The sequence below is a fragment of the Panicum hallii genome, chromosome 3 (assembly GCF_002211085.1).
Source record: "Panicum hallii strain FIL2 chromosome 3, PHallii_v3.1, whole genome shotgun sequence".
Classification (NCBI taxonomy): Eukaryota; Viridiplantae; Streptophyta; class Magnoliopsida; order Poales; family Poaceae; genus Panicum; species Panicum hallii.
This window is the reverse complement of record NC_038044.1, coordinates 1,032,051-1,051,852: the sequence shown is the minus strand read 5'-3', so window position 1 is coordinate 1,051,852 and position 19,802 is coordinate 1,032,051. Positions and strand designations below refer to the sequence as shown.

At 46.1% G+C, this 19,802-nt stretch overlaps 2 protein-coding genes, 1 long non-coding RNA gene and 2 pseudogenes across 3 annotated transcripts; 3 read left to right on the top strand and 2 right to left on the bottom strand.

Annotated features, from left to right (window-relative positions):
• The first annotated feature begins 2,360 nt into the window (after window positions 1–2,360).
• LOC112886777 lies at window positions 2,361–5,493 on the top strand (annotated as a pseudogene).
• Window positions 5,494–5,767: 274 nt separating this feature from the next.
• On the top strand, window positions 5,768–11,899 carry LOC112885998 (splicing factor U2AF-associated protein 2-like). The gene is made up of 15 exons (XM_025951729.1): window positions 5,768–6,103; window positions 6,379–6,507; window positions 6,589–6,788; window positions 7,621–7,830; window positions 7,920–8,012; window positions 8,158–8,196; window positions 8,778–8,867; window positions 8,949–9,051; window positions 9,129–9,209; window positions 9,308–9,384; window positions 9,544–9,624; window positions 9,868–9,959; window positions 10,288–11,098; window positions 11,611–11,700; window positions 11,799–11,899. Exons 1-13 carry the CDS (start codon window positions 5,995–5,997, stop codon window positions 10,412–10,414), a joined length of 1,431 nt encoding a protein of 476 aa, XP_025807514.1. The 5' UTR covers window positions 5,768–5,994; the 3' UTR covers window positions 10,415–11,098; window positions 11,611–11,700; window positions 11,799–11,899.
• A 217-nt stretch (window positions 11,900–12,116) lies between these two features.
• On the top strand, window positions 12,117–12,587 carry LOC112886003. Its single transcript, XR_003227316.1, has 3 exons — window positions 12,117–12,197; window positions 12,283–12,392; window positions 12,489–12,587. It is a non-coding gene; the product is annotated as an uncharacterized LOC112886003 (long non-coding RNA).
• LOC112885994 (calcium-dependent protein kinase 25-like) lies at window positions 12,186–14,340 on the bottom strand. The gene is made up of 6 exons (XM_025951723.1): window positions 13,327–14,340; window positions 13,115–13,230; window positions 12,864–13,031; window positions 12,662–12,789; window positions 12,481–12,580; window positions 12,186–12,378 (listed from the first exon to the last, which is right to left on the bottom strand). The coding sequence occupies exons 1-6, from the start codon at window positions 14,312–14,314 to the stop codon at window positions 12,277–12,279; spliced, it is 1,602 nt and encodes a 533-aa protein (XP_025807508.1). The 5' UTR covers window positions 14,315–14,340; the 3' UTR covers window positions 12,186–12,276.
• A 102-nt stretch (window positions 14,341–14,442) lies between these two features.
• LOC112886001 lies at window positions 14,443–16,706 on the bottom strand (annotated as a pseudogene).
• Window positions 16,707–19,802: the final 3,096 nt, after the last annotated feature.

The following is a 19,802-nucleotide window of genomic DNA, read 5'->3' as shown; positions in this document are numbered from 1 at the left end:
TGAATGTTAGCCTACAAAAAGGCGATATATCCAGCAACCGAGTGTAGCAGAGATGTGAATGCTGCGTTGGTTCTGCGGGCATACAAGAAGGGACAGAGCCCGGAACGAAGAGATTCGGGATAGGGTCGGGGTGGCACCTATCGAGGAGAAGTTGATTCAACATCGGTTGAGATGGTTTGGACATGTACAACGGAGGCCTCCCGAGGCGCCGGTGCATAGTGGAGTTTTAAAGCGAGGCGATAATGTAAAGAGAGGTAGAGGTAGACCTAGACTAACTTGAGACAAGACGGTTAAAAGAGACCTTAAGGAGTGAAATATCGCTAAGGAATTAGCTATGGATAGGAGCGCTTGGAGATTAGCAATTAACGTACCTGAACCGTGACCTTTGTTACTTTTTATTTAACCCCTAACTCTTCCTTTTAACTTTGCCCTTTTTGTGTTTCTTATTCTTATTTTCTGTAGGTTTCATCTCTAGCCTACCCCAACTTGCTTGGGACAAAAGGCTAAGTTGTTGTTGTTGTATATATAATCTCACATCATCATGCACCAAGTTCTTTGTGACGTTTAATGATAATGTTTTGGAATCTAGATTAGCCAATTACTGTACTCCGGCGATACCATGTTCCTACTTAGGGCATGTTCGTTTTCCACCCTCTAAACTTTAGACCCATCACATCAAAGAGAATCTTACTATTTAGAAGTATTAAATAAAATCTGTTTATAAATTTTTTTGCACAGCTGTGTGCTAATATGCGAGACAAATTTAATGAGCCTAATTAATCCATAATTTGCCACAGTGATGCTACAGTAATTATTCGCTAATTATGGATTAATATACCTCATTAGATTCGTCTCGCGAATTAGCACTAGGGTTCTGCAATTAGTTTTGTAATTAGACTTTATTTAATACTTCTAAATGACAAGATTCTTTTTGATGTGACCCCTCTAAACTTTAGGTACTCGGAAACGAACACACCCTTGCATATTTTCTGAAATACTTGATTGGTCAAGATGGATCCTGACAATGATCACAAAGATCTCCCTGCTGCAGTGTGATACTCGAGATGCTGATTGTTGTACCCATCATCTCGGGGCTCTGAAGTCTGAAGTCTCACCTCTGAAGTGTGCAAAAGCTTGATGTTACTGACAACTGACGGTCTTGTTTTGCAATGGCATCTCTGATGTCTACTTGTCTTGGTGACGTAGTGGACAACTACAAATTCAGATTGAAGCATTAGAACTATAACTAGAATTAGCATTGGGGAACAGAGAGTATTGTCTATTGTGTGATTGCAATAATCTGATTTGTAAGACACTATTGACTTCATTGATCAGATCAATTACCATCTTTGTTAAGGCTCGTTTTGATCCGATAGGGCTAAACTTCAGCCCTGTCACATCAAACATCAAATATTTAGTTTCTAATTAGAAGTATTAAACGTAGATTAATGATAAAACTAATTGCATAATCTCTAGTCTAATTCACGAGATGAATCTATTAGGCCTAATTAATCCATAATTAGCCCATATAATGTTACAATAAATATCTACTGATCATGGATTAATTAGTCTTAATAGATTCGTATCACAAATATTTGAAAATGGAAACGGGGGTGGGAATCTGAATCAAACTAGTCATAAAACTGGCACAAAAACAATAGTACATTTGCTATTGCAGACTGCACTTATAGTATAACAAACCAATGCTCAATCACGAGGTTAAGATCAGTAATGCAATGCGTAGGATACTATCACTAGATCTTTTTTCTGAACCAATACTATCTCCAGATTAACCATATCATCTCCGAGTTCAGCGATTGTTAGTCGCAACATGGAATCCCTGCCATGCTGCATCGCGAATCAGTAGCAGCACCTCGTGCCTATTAACAACGACGCCATGGCCGTCCTCGCCGGCGACGCAGGCTCGGACGCCGTGCATGGCGCCTAGTCCCCCTCTTTGGCGCATATTCATCGACGTTGCAATGTCCGTTCTCACTGGCGACGCAGGCTCGAACACCTTGCGCTTCGCCCGATTCCTTCTCTTCATCATCTCCTCCTCCGTCTTCCTGATTAGCGACAGCTGCTGGAGCCTTGCAATCCCCGCCGACGTCGACGAAGGGCGCCGCCCGGCTGGATAAGAACCGGGACTGATACTGAGGTGTTTTTTACAAAAACACACATTTTAAATAACCCCCTAATCGGATCGTGATTCGTAGTCGCGATCCAAATTAGGGGTCTATATGTAAATATTAAGGGGTTTAATGTAAATATTCGGATCGCACCTTATAACCGCGATCCAAATTAGAGGGTTATTTGTAAAACTGGAAGGGGTTTTTTCTAAAAAACCAGGTCGTCCTCCACTCGCCGGATTCACTGGTTCTCACCCGTCTCTTCCGCCGCCGCCGCCATGCCGCACCTCGTTCGCGAGCGGCTCTACTTCGGCGACATCAAAGACGCCATTGCCGCCCTCACGGAGTCCTCCTCCACCCCGGCCTTTACCCACGTCCTCTCGGTCGTCAGCTCTGCCTCTATCTCCTTCATCACCGACTGCCGCCCGGGCCTCGCAATCCCGACGGAGGAGGTCCGCCGCGTCGTTTCTGGCGAGGAGGGCGCGCCACCTACAGCTGCGGTGCCCCCCGGGACGCTGATGCGGGTGGTGGAGCGCGCTGGGGACGGGCTGCGGGTCGCGGATGGCCGTGCCGCTGCGGGACACGGAGGAGGAGAACCTGCTCGACCACATCGAGCCTTGCCTTGATTTCGTCGATGAGGGAAGGTCGGGAACGTCCTCGTCCATTGCTTCGCCGGGGTCTCCAGGAGGTAGGAGTCTGAAGCGTTGTCATTTTCGTTTTCATTGTCTGTAAAACTAGAATCTCCAGGTGGTAGCAAGAACCGGACTGTTACTGCCTTGTTACATAATTACGAATGTGAGCCAAAGATATCAGTTTTACTTGACCAATCGGCGGCGCATGTAAATTGAACTTGTCTGACACTAACCACTTGCAGCATTCTGCTGGTTGACAATTGCAAATTTGGATTAACTTACCCATATAATTTTTTGATAAAGGAAATTTCTTAGCATGAGCCTGTCCACTTTCAATACTGTCACCTCCCTTTTTCATCTGTATATATGCATTCACACTTACTTTCAAACTTATTGCAGTGCTTCCATCATTGTTGCTTATCTTATGAGATCAGAGCAGAAATCTCTGGAAGGTCTGAACTCTCTTTTCCTGGAAAGAGAACATGTATCTTTTCATATACTCTAGTTCAATTTTACTCATGTGGCCTTGCTTGTTATTTTCTTCCAGAAGCATTAGAATCTTTGAAGGAAATTTCTGAGTCGGCATGCCCGAATGATGGTTTTCTTGACCAGGTGAGATTTGTTCATGATCTGTTGGCCGTGTATGAACTCCAGGAGTGTTTGTTGCTTAGTTGAACATTCTCTGTTGTGCAGTTGAAATTGTTTGAGGAAATGGGCTTCAAAGTTGATACTTCAAGTCCTTTGTACAAGAGATTCCGCTTAAAAATATTAGGTTAGTCTTGATCCATCTTTGTTAAAGTGGCACTTGCTGGTTGTCCTGACATAAAATTCGAGTCAAATAGGCCTTCTCCATTTTTCGTGGGATATTCTCTATGTTTTATTTGTTGGGTTTCTCTTTGACTACTCTCACTGAAAATAGCACCAATTAGTTACCATGAGTAGTTTAGGTAGACCAATAGGTTATATGCAAGCTTTCAGAAGGAAACTTGTTGACACTGAATCACAAAATATCTTCCTTGTGAATTTCAATGGTGGGCAATTGGTTGTTGATATAAATTCTTTTTGTGCTCTGATATCTCTAGATTGAAAACAGATGATTGGGGCCAATAGATTTCTGTTTCATTTTCCAGAGTGTTTGAATATTTTTTCCTTGATAATTTGTCTTGTGATGCATTCCTGCCTGTACTTATGTATACATTTTAAGTGCTGTATGGTTAGAAACTTAGAATCTGCAGCTGCACCTGAAATAAACAAAAATGTGTTTCATCATTTTTTCCTCTCAAAATAGTCAAATTGTCGATAGATCATTTCTAATCTGGCAGAAGGTTGAGCATTCAACAATACTATCGGTTCACCTAATAGAATTTGGTTATTAGTACTCGTAATTAGTAATCCTTGTTTGAGTTGAAGCAGTTGTATCCTTTCTGCATTTTTATGTCGTGATTTTGTGACTGCATAGGGTCCATAGAATTAGAGATATGCTTGCTCCAGTGTCACTAACATTATCGTTCCTTTACATCTAGTGTGAGAACATTTACCATCTTTAAACAACTACTCTTACAATTGCCTATTTGCCTTTCGATTTCATTCTGTAACCTAGCCTGTTTTCCTCCTACAGGTCAATCCTACAAATTTGGGGAGAAAATAGGCAGCTATATGTTTGAAGATGACCCTGGCCTTTCTCCACAATCTGGCTCTTGTCAAGATTTTTCAAAGACAGAGCAACATAAAACAGCTTACCGCTGCAGGAAATGCAGGAGAATTATTGCTGTGGAGGACAATGTTATAAGTCATGTTCCTGGTGAGGGTGAATCTTGCTTTGACTGGAACCGAAGGAAGAGTGGTCGTCCATACAGCAACAAAGAACAAGATTGCTCGTCTTTATTTGTCGAGCCTCTGAAATGGATGACTCCAGGTAGGCTGATGTTACTACCTATTTTTTGAGGACTATGTTACTACCTATTTGTGTTGTGCAAAGGAAAATTCATACAAATCTTGCACTGTTGCACATACGGTTGGTTCCCTCTGAATCTATATATGCTTTATTTTTTTTTATAATTTGATGTATAGGTCATCTTAGAACTGAAACCTTCATATATACATATGGTTGGTCATTTTGACGTTTGATGTTATCGCCCCGCCTTATTCTGCTTCTTCTTTTTTAACTAACAATTGCATTGTTTCACTTGTGCCTTTGTTCACCTAGCAGTAGAAGACGGTGCTTTGGAGGGGAAGCTATCATGCATCCACTGTGGACCTAGGTTAGGATACTTCAACTGGTCAGGAATACAGTGCAACTGCGGCAGTTGGGTCACCCCTGCCTTCCAAATTGTTAAGACCAAAGTTGATATCAGCACCATCTAAACCGGGAATCGTCTGCAGTGAGCAAACCATTAAGTTTGAGCGATTAGGAGTGTGACAGTACTGGTGGCTTAAGATTTCGTGTATAATATATGTACGATATGTACACAGTGAAGCAACAGCATATTGTATGTTTTGCCATTGCTGACTTGGGGGGCTGTGTGCAGCAAATATCTTACAGAATGACACATTTGCTGATGCAACAGATTTGCTGTGAGGTCAGCCATCCGTAGTGCTGGAAATGGATGGAATACAAATTGAGGAGAGAAAGGCACACTAGTATTTATATTGTTTCCGTGAATTGAAATGCGTGAATTACTCTTTTCCATTTGTTTTCCAAGGCGCACGGTGTATTCAAGATTCAAACTTTGTGATGTGCGATAAATTAGTCTGCTGTTCAGATCTATTTTTTGCCAGGGGGTACAGAATTGGTTTCACTTGGTTCATTTCTGAATGCACTTTGTTATGATCATGCGTTTATTTTTTGAACATGTATGAAATTTGAAACCTGTCCAACTAGTAAGGCACACTGGAAATTTTTGAAAAAAGAAAAACGAAACTGAATAGCGTAGTGGGCTGGCAAATTGGTAGCAAAATGAGGCCCTGCCATCCCAGTGCCGTTGGATCGCGGGTGTAGGGGCCATCTCAGCCGTCCGGATAGCTTCTTCCCGACTCTTCGCCTTCGCCGTTCTCCTACCTTCCGCTTGGCGACCGCCGCGACCCCTTTCTTCCCTCCCGCCGCGCGCGCCTCTCCGACCACCCGCCTCCGCCTTCCTTCCCCGCCGCTCGCCGGCACCCGTTTCAATGAACTAGCGTCGCCTCTCTTCACCCAATACCCACCCGCTTCCTCCTCCCCTTCTCTCCCGGCTTGGATGCCCATGAAGACCAGCGGCGCGGCGGCCGCCGCCGGCGAGGTAGGCTGGTACGTGCTCGGCCCGAACCAGGAGAGTGTGGGCCCCTACGCGCTTACCGAGCTGCGAGGTGAGCATTTGCCGCTTTCTCATAGCAATTAAGTGCATTTTAAGCATAGAGTTTTCTCGCTGAGGTCGGGCTTAGGGTTTAGTCGACGAGGCGGAACTGTTTTGCCTTTTGTGTGATCTTCATCGTTGCTGAAGCTAGCCTGTTGCTTATTTCATTCTCGTTTCCTGATAATCTCGCGGAGAAGGTTTCCTTTCCACGCCTTTGAACTTGAGGAATTTCGCTTCTCATTCCCCCATATAATATTGAAAATGTAACAAAAAATGCTCCTTTTGCAGAACATTTTGCAAACGGGTATCTCAACGAGAGCACAATACTCTGGGCAGAAGGAAGGACTGAATGGATGCCACTCTCTTCCATCCCTGAGTTACACTCTGCTGTCACAACAAAGGATCAACCTGAACAAGGTTAATTTTTTTCCTTGCCCTGTACCTTTAAAGAAGATTTTTGTAAGGTCCTCTTCTCTCATTCATAGAATTTGTGTCCAGCTGCTCCGGATGCTGAAGACGATTTTGAGAAATTTCAGAAAGAGGTTACAGAAGCCGAGGCGGAGGCAGAGTCCTTGAAAGGCAGTGCTGAAGATGGTGATGAGCGGCCAGCAACCCCACCGGATGGAGAGGAGGAGTTTACTGATGATGATGGCACCATTTACAAATGGGACCGTACTCTGAGGGCATGGGTTCCTCAAGTAAGTATTGCTCATCTGTACTCAAGTAAGAATTTTTGCAATTCATCTGTCCTGTACTTTCTTTATTAATGATCAGCATTTAATGAAAACTCATGTTGGTATATCATTTGTATGATTGATATGTAATTACATAGTATTAGGGACCAACCAGCGGAAGGTACCAGTCAATCAGCCATCGGTTAACAGTCTTAAAAATTCTTGTGAGGCTATTTGTTTCATTTTTAAGATTCTACTAGCTTGTTAATTAATGCTTGTTGCGCCTTTTGTCTTCTGACTCAAAGTTCAAGAGATTTAGTTTATTTGCGCCTTATGTTATTTTTTTTACTTTTGATTGATCATTGTTTATAAGTTTCATTAGCTAGCTGGTGCAAGATTTCAATTTATGTTTCTGAAACAACAGGCCTGGTCCTTCAGGACAGAAGCCAGGTTCATTAAAAGATAAATCTTATATTTCACATTAGCAACTTTAGGGGAAGTTGGGAAACTCATTTCTCCATATGAATCAAAGTTTCTTTGGACAGCTAACTTTCTCATCAGTTTCTTTCCCCTCACCATGTTCCTTCTTACTTTGCTGGTTTGCTGAAGGCAGAAGTTTGTTATTTAGTTTTCAAGTTGTCTTTAAGTTCTATTTCAAGGACTAAAAAACTTTGTTTTCTTCAAGCAAATACTGGTATAAATTATGGTTTAATTATTAGTTCAATAAGTATCATTAGTTCCTCCTATCGGTTTATGTTGCCAATAATCCTTTGAGTGTAAAAACCTCCCATTCATCTTGTTTAATATTCCCATTTGCCATTTTTCAATTATTCTGAATTTTCTTATGCCTTTGTAGAATGATGCATCAGGTAAAAAGGATGATTATGCTCTGGAAGAGATGACTTTTGCACTTGAGGAAGAAGTATTTCAAGCACCAGATATCCCTGGTCCTTCTGCTTTAGAAGAAATCAACACCCTGGCTGAAAACAAAAACAAAGAATCAGACAAAGCAGAAAAGAGAGGGGAGAAGAAGCGAAAATCTTCTGAGAAGCCAGCTGAAAAAAAGGTATAGTTTCCAAATCATTCTGGGGGTTCCTGGTAAGTTTGATAAGTTTACTTCTAGTTTTCTACTAACCTGTTGGGCTTCTGTGGTAGGAAGCTAACAAACCTCCGGACAGTTGGTTTGATCTCAAAGTCAATACACATGTCTATGTGAATGGATTGCCTGATGACGTCACGGTGGAGGAGGTAAATTACTTGCACCAGCTAATTGTGTAGCCACATTTCATTTCTCTTAGGGAGATCATTTTGATGACCATTTAACGCATTCTTAATCAGCTGGTTATTCTAAAAATACCTGTTCTGAACTTCTGATGCTGAATCTCTTTTGCAGATTGTGGAGGTATTTTCCAAGTGTGGAATAATAAAGGAGGTATGCTTTTAATCTGCTATGTTCCAGAGACAAAAACTGATAGATCTGTGTTATTCACTCTTGATGATGTTTTGTTTTTTCTCACTTGTGAAAGGACTTGGTTTTATCAGTACTTGGACTAGCATATAAGTTGCCATCTGAGAATGTAACTAATTGGTGTACTGGCAAAGGAACTTTGTAGTTTGACTTTGAGAGTTTTGGGACCTTATACATGTCAAGGCTGTTCATTTTTTCAAACTGCTCAACTCAGCGATTTATATATTTATGGTCAAATTGAGCACTTAGCAAATTTCAGCTGTCTAAACCTGCAGCATGCATTATGTTACTATATATTGGCACAGTGCACATAGGTTATATTAGATGATATGATATTAATCTGTGAAATGCTGTGGCTGCCTTAAATAAACTGAAAAAATGCTACAATATTTATTTGACATTTACTTTGTTTCAAATAGTTATTGTTGTTTCGTTTTTTAATAATATGTTTTGGAAGTATAGTGTGGCTGTGATGTGGCATTTGTATTTCTTTCCTGAACTTTAAAGCACTGAACATGTGTAAATTTTGATAATTGACACTACAGGATCCGGAGACTAAAAAGCCTCGAGTGAAGGTCTATACTGATAAGGAAACCGGCAGGAAAAAGGGTGATGCCTTGGTGACATATCTCAAGGTATCTTGTTGTTGAACTGCTCAGATTATTTGGAATCGCTATGCATTTATTTTTACATACCTTTCCATTTCCACGGTTCAGGAGCCATCTGTAGCTTTAGCAGTTCAGTTGTTGGATGGGACATCATTCCGACCTGGTGGTAAGACTCTGATGTCTGTAAGTCCGGCCAAATTTGAGCAGAAAGGTACTCATGGTTATATCAAAACTAAATACTCTGTGTACCAACAAAACTTATTAATGATGCGGTCCCATTTGTTTCAGGTGATGTTTTCATTGCAAAGAAAACTGATAAACAAAAGAAAAGGAGAACCAAGAAGGTTGAAGACAAAATGCTTGGATGGGGTAAGTTTGATCGTTGGGTTTTGGTAGTTATTTTAATTATAGCTGATTCAAACTTGGGATATAACCTAATTTTTTTCTTATTAATTTTCTCTAACTAGGTGGGCATGATGATAAGAAGATCACGATTCCTACTACCATTATTTTGCGGCACATGTTCACTCCGGCTGAGTTGAGAGTAAGTAGCTGAGCCTCCCACAATTTGTGTACTTTTGATTTGGGATTGGGCTTACTTGTAGTTGCTTGCACATTTGGTCATTTCATGTTGCTCTTGTGAGGTTCATGCTTCGTAGCAACTTTCGTTTTGGATTAACCAAAGAATATCCTGAACTTGCAGGCTGATGAAGAGCTTCTTTGTGAGCTTGAGGAAGATGTTAAAGAGGAATGTGCCAAGTTTGGTCCAGTGGATAATGTCAAGGTACACCTACCCTAGATATGTAGCTTTTTTGAACTTAACTGCAAAACAGATATTACCAATTCTTTTTGCAATGCAAAATTTTCACCGTTTCAATATAATAGCAAGATGCATATTTTATACAAATAAGAATCATCCAAAAGGAAGCTAGGTTGGCGAAGCAAACTCACTGAATTGTTGGTATTACATCTTTCTCCGTTTTCCACCAAACCACTGTTGTTAAAATTGACATGTTTCTGCATGCAGGTTTGTGAAAATCATCCACAGGGTGTCATATTGGTGAAATTCAAAGACCGGAAAGATGGCTCCAAATGCATAGAGAAGATGAATGGCAGATGGTAAGTCAACACAAACAATTGTCTCCCCTTTGTTTCTGATCTGGTGATGTTAGTGGAGTGCTGAAATGGAAATTTGGCCTCCTGGCGTTTGTTTCACTCACAAGCCTTTATTATGTATTTATTCATTGCTTTTCGTCTGAAATGCTGTGGAAAATTTCACCACCATTTCGCATTGATTTTAGTCTGAAAAGTTTTGCCATTAGAATAAAAATACGAGTAACTCTTGTAATTGTCCGTGTTTGCTTGCGGAAGACTAGATGATTATATATAAAGGAATCCTGGATTGATCTGTTCTGATGGCTTCTGTTCTCTTTTTCTTACCTTGCAGGTTTGGTGGGCGGCAAATCCATGCTAGCGAAGATGATGGCTCCGTTAACCATACTCTGATCCGTGATTACGATGCAGAGGTGTCAAGGCTGGATCGATTCGGCGAAGAGTTGGAAGAGTCCACATAGAGGATAACAGGGATTGCCTTCTTGTACCATAAGATAGCATGGGGATAGGAAGTTTTGCGTTTCGCCTCTTCCATATTCTTGGCCTTTTATGTGCCTGCTGGTTATTAACCAGTGAAAAGAAATTATGTCAGGGGGTATCACTTATGAGCCATGATCACGTCGTCTGTTACTGCCTCCCATTTGAGTCTGGTCTTCAATAAAAGGAAATTCTTTGATTCTATCTCGGCCGGAAGGAAACACAAGTATCATCCGTCCCAAACGTAACGAAGGGCTTAGATGCAAAATTTGTCAACCTGGTCCTTAACCCTTAGCCGTCGGATCAGAGGTGTGCGGCAGAGATTGATCGTAACCACCCCCTCTTCTCTCTTCGCTGGGCGCAGTGCCCAGACAGGCCGCGCCCGCCGCCGGCCGTTGCTCTCCCTGACCTCACCGAGCGTCCGGCTCGGCCGCCCTTCCCCATCGTGTAGGTCCTTGGGCTGCTCACCGCTCGTCGACCAGTCGTCCCTCGTCTGGTCTCGGCCGAGGAAGGTCAGGCGGCGGCGAGGGGAAAGAGGTAGCGAGATGCCGCACCGGGCGCGGCCGATGACGGGGCTGCTGGTGTTCATGGGCGTCAACCTCGTGCTCGTCAGCACCATCTCCCCCGTCTACGACTTCGTCTGCTTCCACCCCTACTGGGAACGAAGGGTACGGTACTCGCCTCATGCCTGGTGCCGTGGCGTTAATTGCCTGCGGTCGGATCGCTGTTGTCTGCAGGCGTGCGCATGGCGCGTCAGCTGTTTGCGGAAATGCCTGTGTGGCCAGGGGGACTGGGATTTATTTGATCGGATTACATTACCTTGCGGCTCTTAATTGCAAGCTAACATTATGTGTGTTGTTTCAATTGAATTTGCGTTCTCGGTGTTATGTTTCCCGTTCCATATGTGTGCACGAACTGTTTGTGGAAATGCCTGGCTGGCATGAAACATATGACAGGACCTGTAGTTTGCATGTTGTTGCGAAATTGTAGCTTCATCTTTGGTCATGCTTCAGGAGTAGCTTTCAACGATCATGCGTCAGGAGTTCCCTCACAATTGTGTATCTTAACAATGCCATTTTGTGGACATCTATGGTCATCTGTGCATTCTTTTCTTGATTCCATATGCTTGTTATGATACGATTTATACAAAAACCCAAACATTGATATCATTTAACTTCAGGTCCTACTTTACAGAGAGAACGCCGCCGGAGGGAACGTGAAGCTGTGCAACTGAGGGGTTCTCTAAAAACTACTAATTGAGTTCTCCTAGGTAAGAAAAAGCTTTTCACATTTTTACTCATTCTGTCACATGCAACGCGAGAAACAACTTTCTATGAAATAATTGAACTAGAACTTCTTCCTTGACAGCATATCAAACATTCTCCTCATCAGTGGCTGTCTCAAGTACCAAACTGCTTCTTGTACAATCTAGGGAATTGTTCATTTCAACAGCCGTTTCGTTTACAAAAGGAAAGATTCACCTATTATATCTTGTTCTTGTGATGATATGGGATCTGTTTTTTTTTTCCATGATGCTCCCTCAAATGTATCATCTGTTCTTTTTTTTTTTGCAAGGATGAATGAGAAGAATAGATGGCATGAGTAGTCTTTCTTAAATACGCACTTTCTGAATCTACCATCGTATTCTTCTGCATCTAGCTGCACTATATCAAAATTTATGTTTGGTTTAGGACTTCTGGAGCTGAAAGTATGCATGCACGCTCAATAGCAGAATGCACACAGCCATGGATGAACTGAATCGAAAAAGTAACTCCATTGCATTTGTATACACTTGTGCAAATTTGCTTGTTTGAGCTGCTATACACATTACACACTTGCTGCTTCACTATAGGACTACGTCTCGCCTCTTCTTGTTGTTCAGTGGATCAGCACCAGCTGTCCCTTTCCTCATCATCGCCACAAACTCTGAATAATCTATCCTTCCATCCTACATGTGCAAAAGTAAATTTTAATCTCTTGATTTAAGGGAATAAAAACATATGTAATCAATACGAGGAACCATTAAATTTTCATAGTATTTGTTCCTTACATTGTCAGAGTCGGCATCTGAAATGACCTCTTTGATTTTATCGGCATCATACAACCCTTGCTCCTTCAAGGCGTGCTCAAGCTCCTCTCTTGTAATGTACCTGTGAGATAAAAGAAGCGAATGTGATTCTGCAGTCCAGAATTCAGGTATCTCAGCTGTGTTGCTTTAACGTCCAACTTACCCGCTGTTGTCCTTGTCGAAATACTGGAATGCTGTGTAAAGATGCTCCTCTCTATCCAGTTTGTTCATGTGCACTGTTGCGGTGACGAACTCGTCATAGTCAATTAACCCATTGCCATCAGCATCAGCCTGGAATTATATAAAAGGTTTCAAAAGAGATATTTTTCATATCACCTTCTGACTCTGGAACCATGAAAACTTACTGCTTCCATCAGTTGCTGAATTTCACCGTCTGACAGCTTGGTTCCATGCTTCGCCAGCCCATTTTTGAGCTCATCAAGCGTGATGGTCCCACTGTTATCTTTGTCGATGTTCTTGAACATCTCCTTCAGGCCGGTGATCTCCTCTTCAGATAGGCACCCAGCTATGATCTACGTTCATTTGGTTGAGGGCAAAATGAAAACATGTCTTGTAAGCAGCAGATTGGTATGTGGTGTACTTTTCAGATACGTACCCTCAATGCCGCTTTCTTGAACTGGTTCATGGCCCTGAACTGCTTGAGCCTGTTGAGAACAACATTGTCAAGTGGCGTGTCAGGTGCATCTCCATCCTCTTTGATCCATGGGTGATCTGCAAGTTGAAATTCACGCCAATTTGTTGTGTCCATGTCACATAATTGCTAGCGAAGAACAACATGGTGAGAGCAACATCTATGGAGATACTTACTGAGGACCTGGAACGCCGTGAGCCTGTCCTTGGGGTTGATGTTGAGCATCTTCCTGACAAGATCCTTGGCTCCCGGTGAGATATGCGGCCATGGCTCGCTGGCGAGGTCAAGCTGGCCACGCAGGATGGCGGTGAAGATCCCGTTCTCATTCTCTGCCCAGAAGGGAGGCACGCCGGCGAGGAAGATGTAGAGCATGACGCCGACGCTCCAGATGTCGGCCTCCGGCCCGTACCTCCTCTTGAGCACCTCCGGCGCGATGTAGTAGGCGCTTCCGACGATGTCCCGGAGCACCTCGCCTTCCTTGAAGAAGACGGAGAGCCCGAAGTCGGTGGCCTTGAGCGGCGCGTCCTCGTCCTTGCTGAGCAGCAGGAAGTTCTCCGGCTTGATGTCCCGGTGCATGACCCCCATGGAGTGGCAGCTGTGCACGATCTGCACGATGGTGCGCAGCAGCTCGGCGGCGGCGCGCTCCGTGTACTGGCCCTTGGCGATGATCCGGTCGAAGAGCTCGCCGCCGGCGCAGAGCTCCATGACGAGGTGGACGTTGTGCTTGTCCTCGTAGGCGCCCATGAGGCCGACGATGTTGGGCTGGCCGCAGAGGTGGTGCATGATCTGGACCTCGCGGCGCACGTCGTCGATGTCCTCCTTGGCCACCAGCTTCCGCTTGGCGATGGTCTTGCACGCCAGCTTCTCCCCCGTCCCACGGTGCGTGCACAGGTGCGTCACGCCGAACTGCCCGCGCCCGAGCTCCTTGCCCATCGAGTACGTCGTGCGCACGTCCTCCATCGGCCGTCCCAGCACCCCGCCCATCGGCGCCGCCGGCTTGCTCGTGCTCGCCCTGCCGCCGGAGGGCGACGACGGTTTCGTACCAGGCGCCGCCGACGACGCCCGCTGCCCGCCATGGTCCTCCGCCTTCGGTGCCGCCGCCGGGCCGTCCGCGTCGGCGTCGTCGGCGCCCTTCCCGGCGCCCTTGGCGCAGCACTGGCCCATGGCTGCGGGGAACGCGTGCTGCCTGCTCCGGCGGAGGGCAGGCAGCCACAGACATGAACGGACTTGGACGACGTACGAGAGATGGAGAGCGAGACACAGGAATTTTTTTGCTTAGTTTGGAGACGGGCTTGTGAAAATTTTGCAATTCAGAACGAGAAATTGTTTTGCAGTTTGGAGGGTAGGGAGGGAATGGCGGGAAGGAGGAGAGGTAGTTATCCTTCCGTCCCCTGTGTAGGTGTCTCGTGACAGATATAGACTGCTTGCTGTTTCTGGCAAAACTGATAGCTGCACTTTTTCCAAACTGCAGGTGCCAGCAACACAACAACTTCGAGTATTTGCAAACATCAGAACCAGGACTCAAGCAATTCTACATGTGATTTCAAGAATGCCTGATACCAGTTACGCTGGATGGTACTCCAGTGATTGTGTAAGCTGTTCCACTGTCCAGAAAGTGAAAGCTTCTACTGGACTTCCCAGTGTAGAATGTAATTGTTCCTCCACAACGTTTGCATTGGACAGTGTTTTCTTGTAGCTGCTTACAGCATCCTCTGGATGCCCTTTGGCTATAGATGCCTGCAATTTCCATTAGTTGAGGGTTAGTATATAAGCAGCCATAAGAACAGAACTGGATGGACCGTATCCATTCTCTATGCTTCAAATATACCGCTACAACAGTAGAACAAGATTCCTGTGTATGTGAAATAGATGTTACTAACAAGCCATACATACCAAATGCATTTCATCAAGCTTGAAAATCCAGAATCTCCATTTCTTAGACAATTCTCCATCAACATGAATAGAAATATTAGTCCAGTGTTCATGGTGGAATTCCAGTCTACGCAACTCAAATCCAATGCCAGCACCGATTGCTTTAACAAAAGCTTCTTTGAGACACCAGTGCCTATTAAAGAACAGAGTAATTTACATACTGAATTTGAAGTAACAATGCACATCATCATTAACATCGGCATGATTTTTTAAGAGTACGCTGACATGATTTCGACTTAATAACTTCATAATCTCAAGCAAAAACAGGAACTGTATCATGCTTAGCACTAAAACTGAAGGTAAAGGGCACACATTTTTGTAAACAGAGACCTACTCTGTTTTAAAGAGAGAGAAAATTTCCTTCAGCTTTTCTGATGTTGTTCATCTAGCCGCAAGAGGAGCTGTGTGAGAAGTCCACTTTATTGGCAAAACCGCAGATTTGTTATGCTAAATGTAAATTTCAAGCCACATGCAGATGAACTGATTTGAAAGTTTATTCGCGATATCAGGAATTTTCCAGGAGGTTATAAATAAATTTTGGACTTAGCAGGCTACTTCATCATTATAGACAGTGCATAGATGATTTCCAGGATCCACCAATAGAATAGAAGTATAAACTCCCAACACACATGATGCAACATACTGCCACCGAAATGCTGATTCTGAATTTATAGGTCGTCTATCAAGAAATTCCAAAAGAAACAAAATGCTGTACCTGTAGAACTCTGTCAGCACTTCACTGGGAGTGCCAGCGCGAACAATGCAGTCCCACTCATGGTCAGTGAGGTATGAAGAGAAGTTGCTGATGAACTCGGTGGTGGTTTCTCCCTGGGGCTTGGAGACGGATACAATGTCCAGGCCAACAAGGCAAAGCAGCTCAGACGCTATGCCGACGTAGTCCCCCTGATGCGAGGTGTTGAAGTTGAAGTTTGGGAAGGTTGAACAATTGCTCTGTAGCAAGATAAATCAATCCTGGAGCGATCAGTGGTAGAATGCAACAGAGCAAACATCAGTCAGAAAGGTATGATGCTTGTTGGGTGTTGCTGAACTTAAATGATGATGATTGTTAGAATGAAAAGTGGATAGAGTGTGCACAGGTACCAGGTACGGTTTCCCCTCAGGTGTGCGGCATATGTTGATCTGGCGAAACGGAATGCGGAGAACGTGGCGCACGAGCGAGCGCCCGCTTCCTGTCATCTTCTTTCAGAAACCTGCATGCAAGTGGTTAACAAGGAGCAGCAGCAACTGGCGGCTATCGTGTTCTGATTGATTGCAGTGGTGACTAGGGGTGTAAATTGGTGATCCACCTCCGATCCTGTTTAGTTCAAATATTTGTACTAATGGTGACCAAGGGGCAAGAATCAAGCATCTGCTGGGGCATGGATCAGGTTGAGGGAGGTGGGGATTAGACACGGGGACAGCAGCATATCTGCATATGGGGTCAGCAGCTGTTGGTTGAAGAAGTACCTGGCGATGGCGGGGCGCTCGTGCGGCGGCAGGAACGCTGCTGCAGCATCGAACTGGGCGGGGGAGGGGCGCCAGCGGGCGATGTCGACGAGCCACCGCCGCACCCCGCTGATCTCCTCCGCCGTCATCGCCCAGCGCCCCAGGCTCCCCGCCGCTGCCGCCCGGCGGGCAATACTCAACTCCCTCGGCCGGCGGCGTGCGTCATCATCGGTGACATGACATCGACGGCCCTGGGCAGGGTTGTGCTGCTGGGGAGAAGCGAGGAAATGGGCCCAGCTCAGCCCATGTTGCAGGACGGTAGCGGGGGCCTTCCTCCTCCCTCCTCGCGCCGGCCTGGTGGACTGACGAAGGGGCTTCAGAACCCCGGTGCTATTTTGATCTGGCTTCGGCCCTGGATGGTGATCCGATCTCCAGTGATGGAATCCACTGCTCCAGTCGGTGCATATTTCTGGGTGGGAACGAGGAGGTCGGAGTCCGCGCCCCACTCGACCTGCTTGCCTTGCCGCGCAATCTCCTCTCCTCCCCGACGCAACCCAACCCTACTCTGCCTGCCTTGCCGCCGCCATATAAGCCAGCGCAGTGCCGCCGCTTCTTCCGATCCTCTCCAACTAAACCCTAGCTAGCTGCAAGTCGAGTCCACCACTCCAACCCCTACTCGCAATCGATCCCACTGCGCCCGCCCATGGACTCCTCCTCTTCTCTCCGTCCCCGCCGCCGCCTGGCCGATGACGATGATGACCTAGAGGAGGGTCAGTTCGTCCCCACCGCCTACCAACAATCCTCCGACACCGACAACGACGACGCCAACCCGACGCACGTCGGCCACTACCGCCGCCGCCTCAGCCTGGAAGAGCTCCTGGCTCTGGGCCGGGGCGACGCGCTGCCGTCCCCCACGCCCTCCTGCGAGTCGGACGGGACCAACAGCGACGACCGCGGCGGCAACCCCAGCCCCGCGTCCGTCTTCAGGGCCGAGCCCAAGCGCGTCGCGGTGCCGCTCGATGGGGGCTGGGCCGCCACCGGCAGGCGAGGCTGGACAGGGGGCAAGCTTCAGCTTTTCTCGGAGGCGACCGCGCCGCCTCTGGATGCCCAATCGAGCCACTCCAACGTCTCCGGAGAGTACAGCAGCAGCATCCGCGCCGCCGCCGCCCACCAGCACCAGCCTGCGCCGCCTCTGCCTTATGCCGACCAAGCTCCTCAACTAGTCCACCACCAGCCGCCGGCAGCGCAACAGCAGCAGCAGCAACCACCCCGAACCGTCGTCGTCCCCCGGGGCGCTGCTGATCGTCCTCAGCGGGAGTACACCTGCAAGTTCTGCGGCAAGGCGTACACGTCGCACCAGGCCCTCGGCGGCCACGTCGCCAAGCACAAGAGCAGTCAGAGGGAGGCCAAGGCCGCGGCCGCCGCCGCCGCGGCCGCCGGGATGATGATGCCCATCCAGGACGGCGGCGCGTTCCTCGCGGCGCTCCGGCGCGCGCGCAGGGCGGAGGCGCCGCCGCACCACCAGTGCCGCAAGTGCCACAAGGTGTTCGCCACGGGGGTCGCGCTCGGCGGCCACATGAGGGTGCACTACACCGGCCCGCCGATCGTGCCGGCCAGGAAGAAGAACAGGAAGAGGGGGCTCGCGCCGCTGGCCGTGGAAGACGTTGCAGTTGCGGCGCCGCCACCAACGGGCCTTTCGCTTGCGCTGCCGATCAAGACGGAGGAGGCGCCGTCGGCCGCGCCGGCCGGAGCTGCTAGAGTAGTGCGTCTCTTTGGCATTGACATCGGTCAGAAAGTGCAGGCGCCATCCGAGCAACAGTGCTCCGGCACGACTGAGGAATTCTCGGCGGCCGGTGGTCAACCGTAGGCTGCCATTGTGCAACTGCAAGGATCTGGTTTTGGGGCCTCCCGTTTTTCAAGGAAGGTTTAAGTTTGTTAGGATAGTTATTAATTAGGTTGCTCTCATAATTTTGGATTCGGTAGATTGCATGAGAAATTGTACTATATAGTAGTGATTTTTTGTGAAAGCAAGTGTCCTAATCGGTCAAGGAGTAAAATGGAAATATTTGCTTTTGCGGAACTGGAAAAAATATATTTTCTTGGGCCGTCGCCCACCGGGAGTGCGGTGACATCGGTGATGGACAACTTGAGTGGGCTTGACATCGAAGGCCCGCTTCTCTCTCGTCGTCATGTGGAAGGAGAGATCGTCGGCCTTTCCTCGCAGGCCTGGGCATGATCGTGGGCCAGACCCAAGCGAAGTCGTTTGGGCATGTGGATCGGTGGCCACTCCTCGCATCACCGAGGTTCTAAATAGCGGGCTATAGGATTTAACGAAAACAATTCAAAATTCCGCTAAATCCCGCTATAGCGCGCTAAATGCCGCTCTCTCTCACTTCACTTCACCAGGATGCCTACCAGAGGAGAGCACCTGTACATGTTGAGCAAAGAATTCGTCCTGACGTCATGACAGACACACAGATCCACGCTCTCTCTGCTGGTATTACAGCGATATGATTTTGGAAGATGACAGATCGATGACCTGAGCTACCGTTTGATTAGGCTACTACATACGTAGCTCCAGTAAGCAAACAGATGATGGACAGTAACAGTAGGACTATTGGCATAGTGAACTATATATATGGAGGAGATATATAAGGAATTTGCGAAGGATCATATTATACAACGACGCACCTGGCCTTATCACATATGCTAGTATGTTTACACCAAGAACACTATCGCTGTCACTCTTTATTTCGTGAATCAAATGGTTGAATGCTCGTGAGCAAAAAAAATTCGTTGGAGGCGAGCTTGGCTCTTTGCTGCTGATATGACTAGTATACGAACTAGTGCCAGAAATAACCAGAAGCATGCAAGCAACCTCTTCGTTCCTGGGAAAAATTGAAAAAAGAAAAAAACAAGAAGCAGCAGAAGCATGCAAGTTCGTTTTCAACCATTCCTCCTCGGATGACTCGCTCGCTCAATTATTGATCGAGGAGAAACAAACAAAAGGAGGAGCAATCCATCGCTTCTCATCAGGAAAATTGGAGTAATACTATCGAAATATTTATCGCTGTTGACTTTTAATCATGACGTCTGACCATTCATCTTTTTCAAAAGAATTAGAAAAATATAATTTATTTTGTTTGTGATTTCCTTTATTATTAAAGGTATTTTAAGTCTGATTTAACCTTTTGTATATTTGCAATAAATTTTTGAATAAGATGAATAGTCAGTATTTCGGTACCGAGGGAGTAGTAAATATATAGGAGCTTGC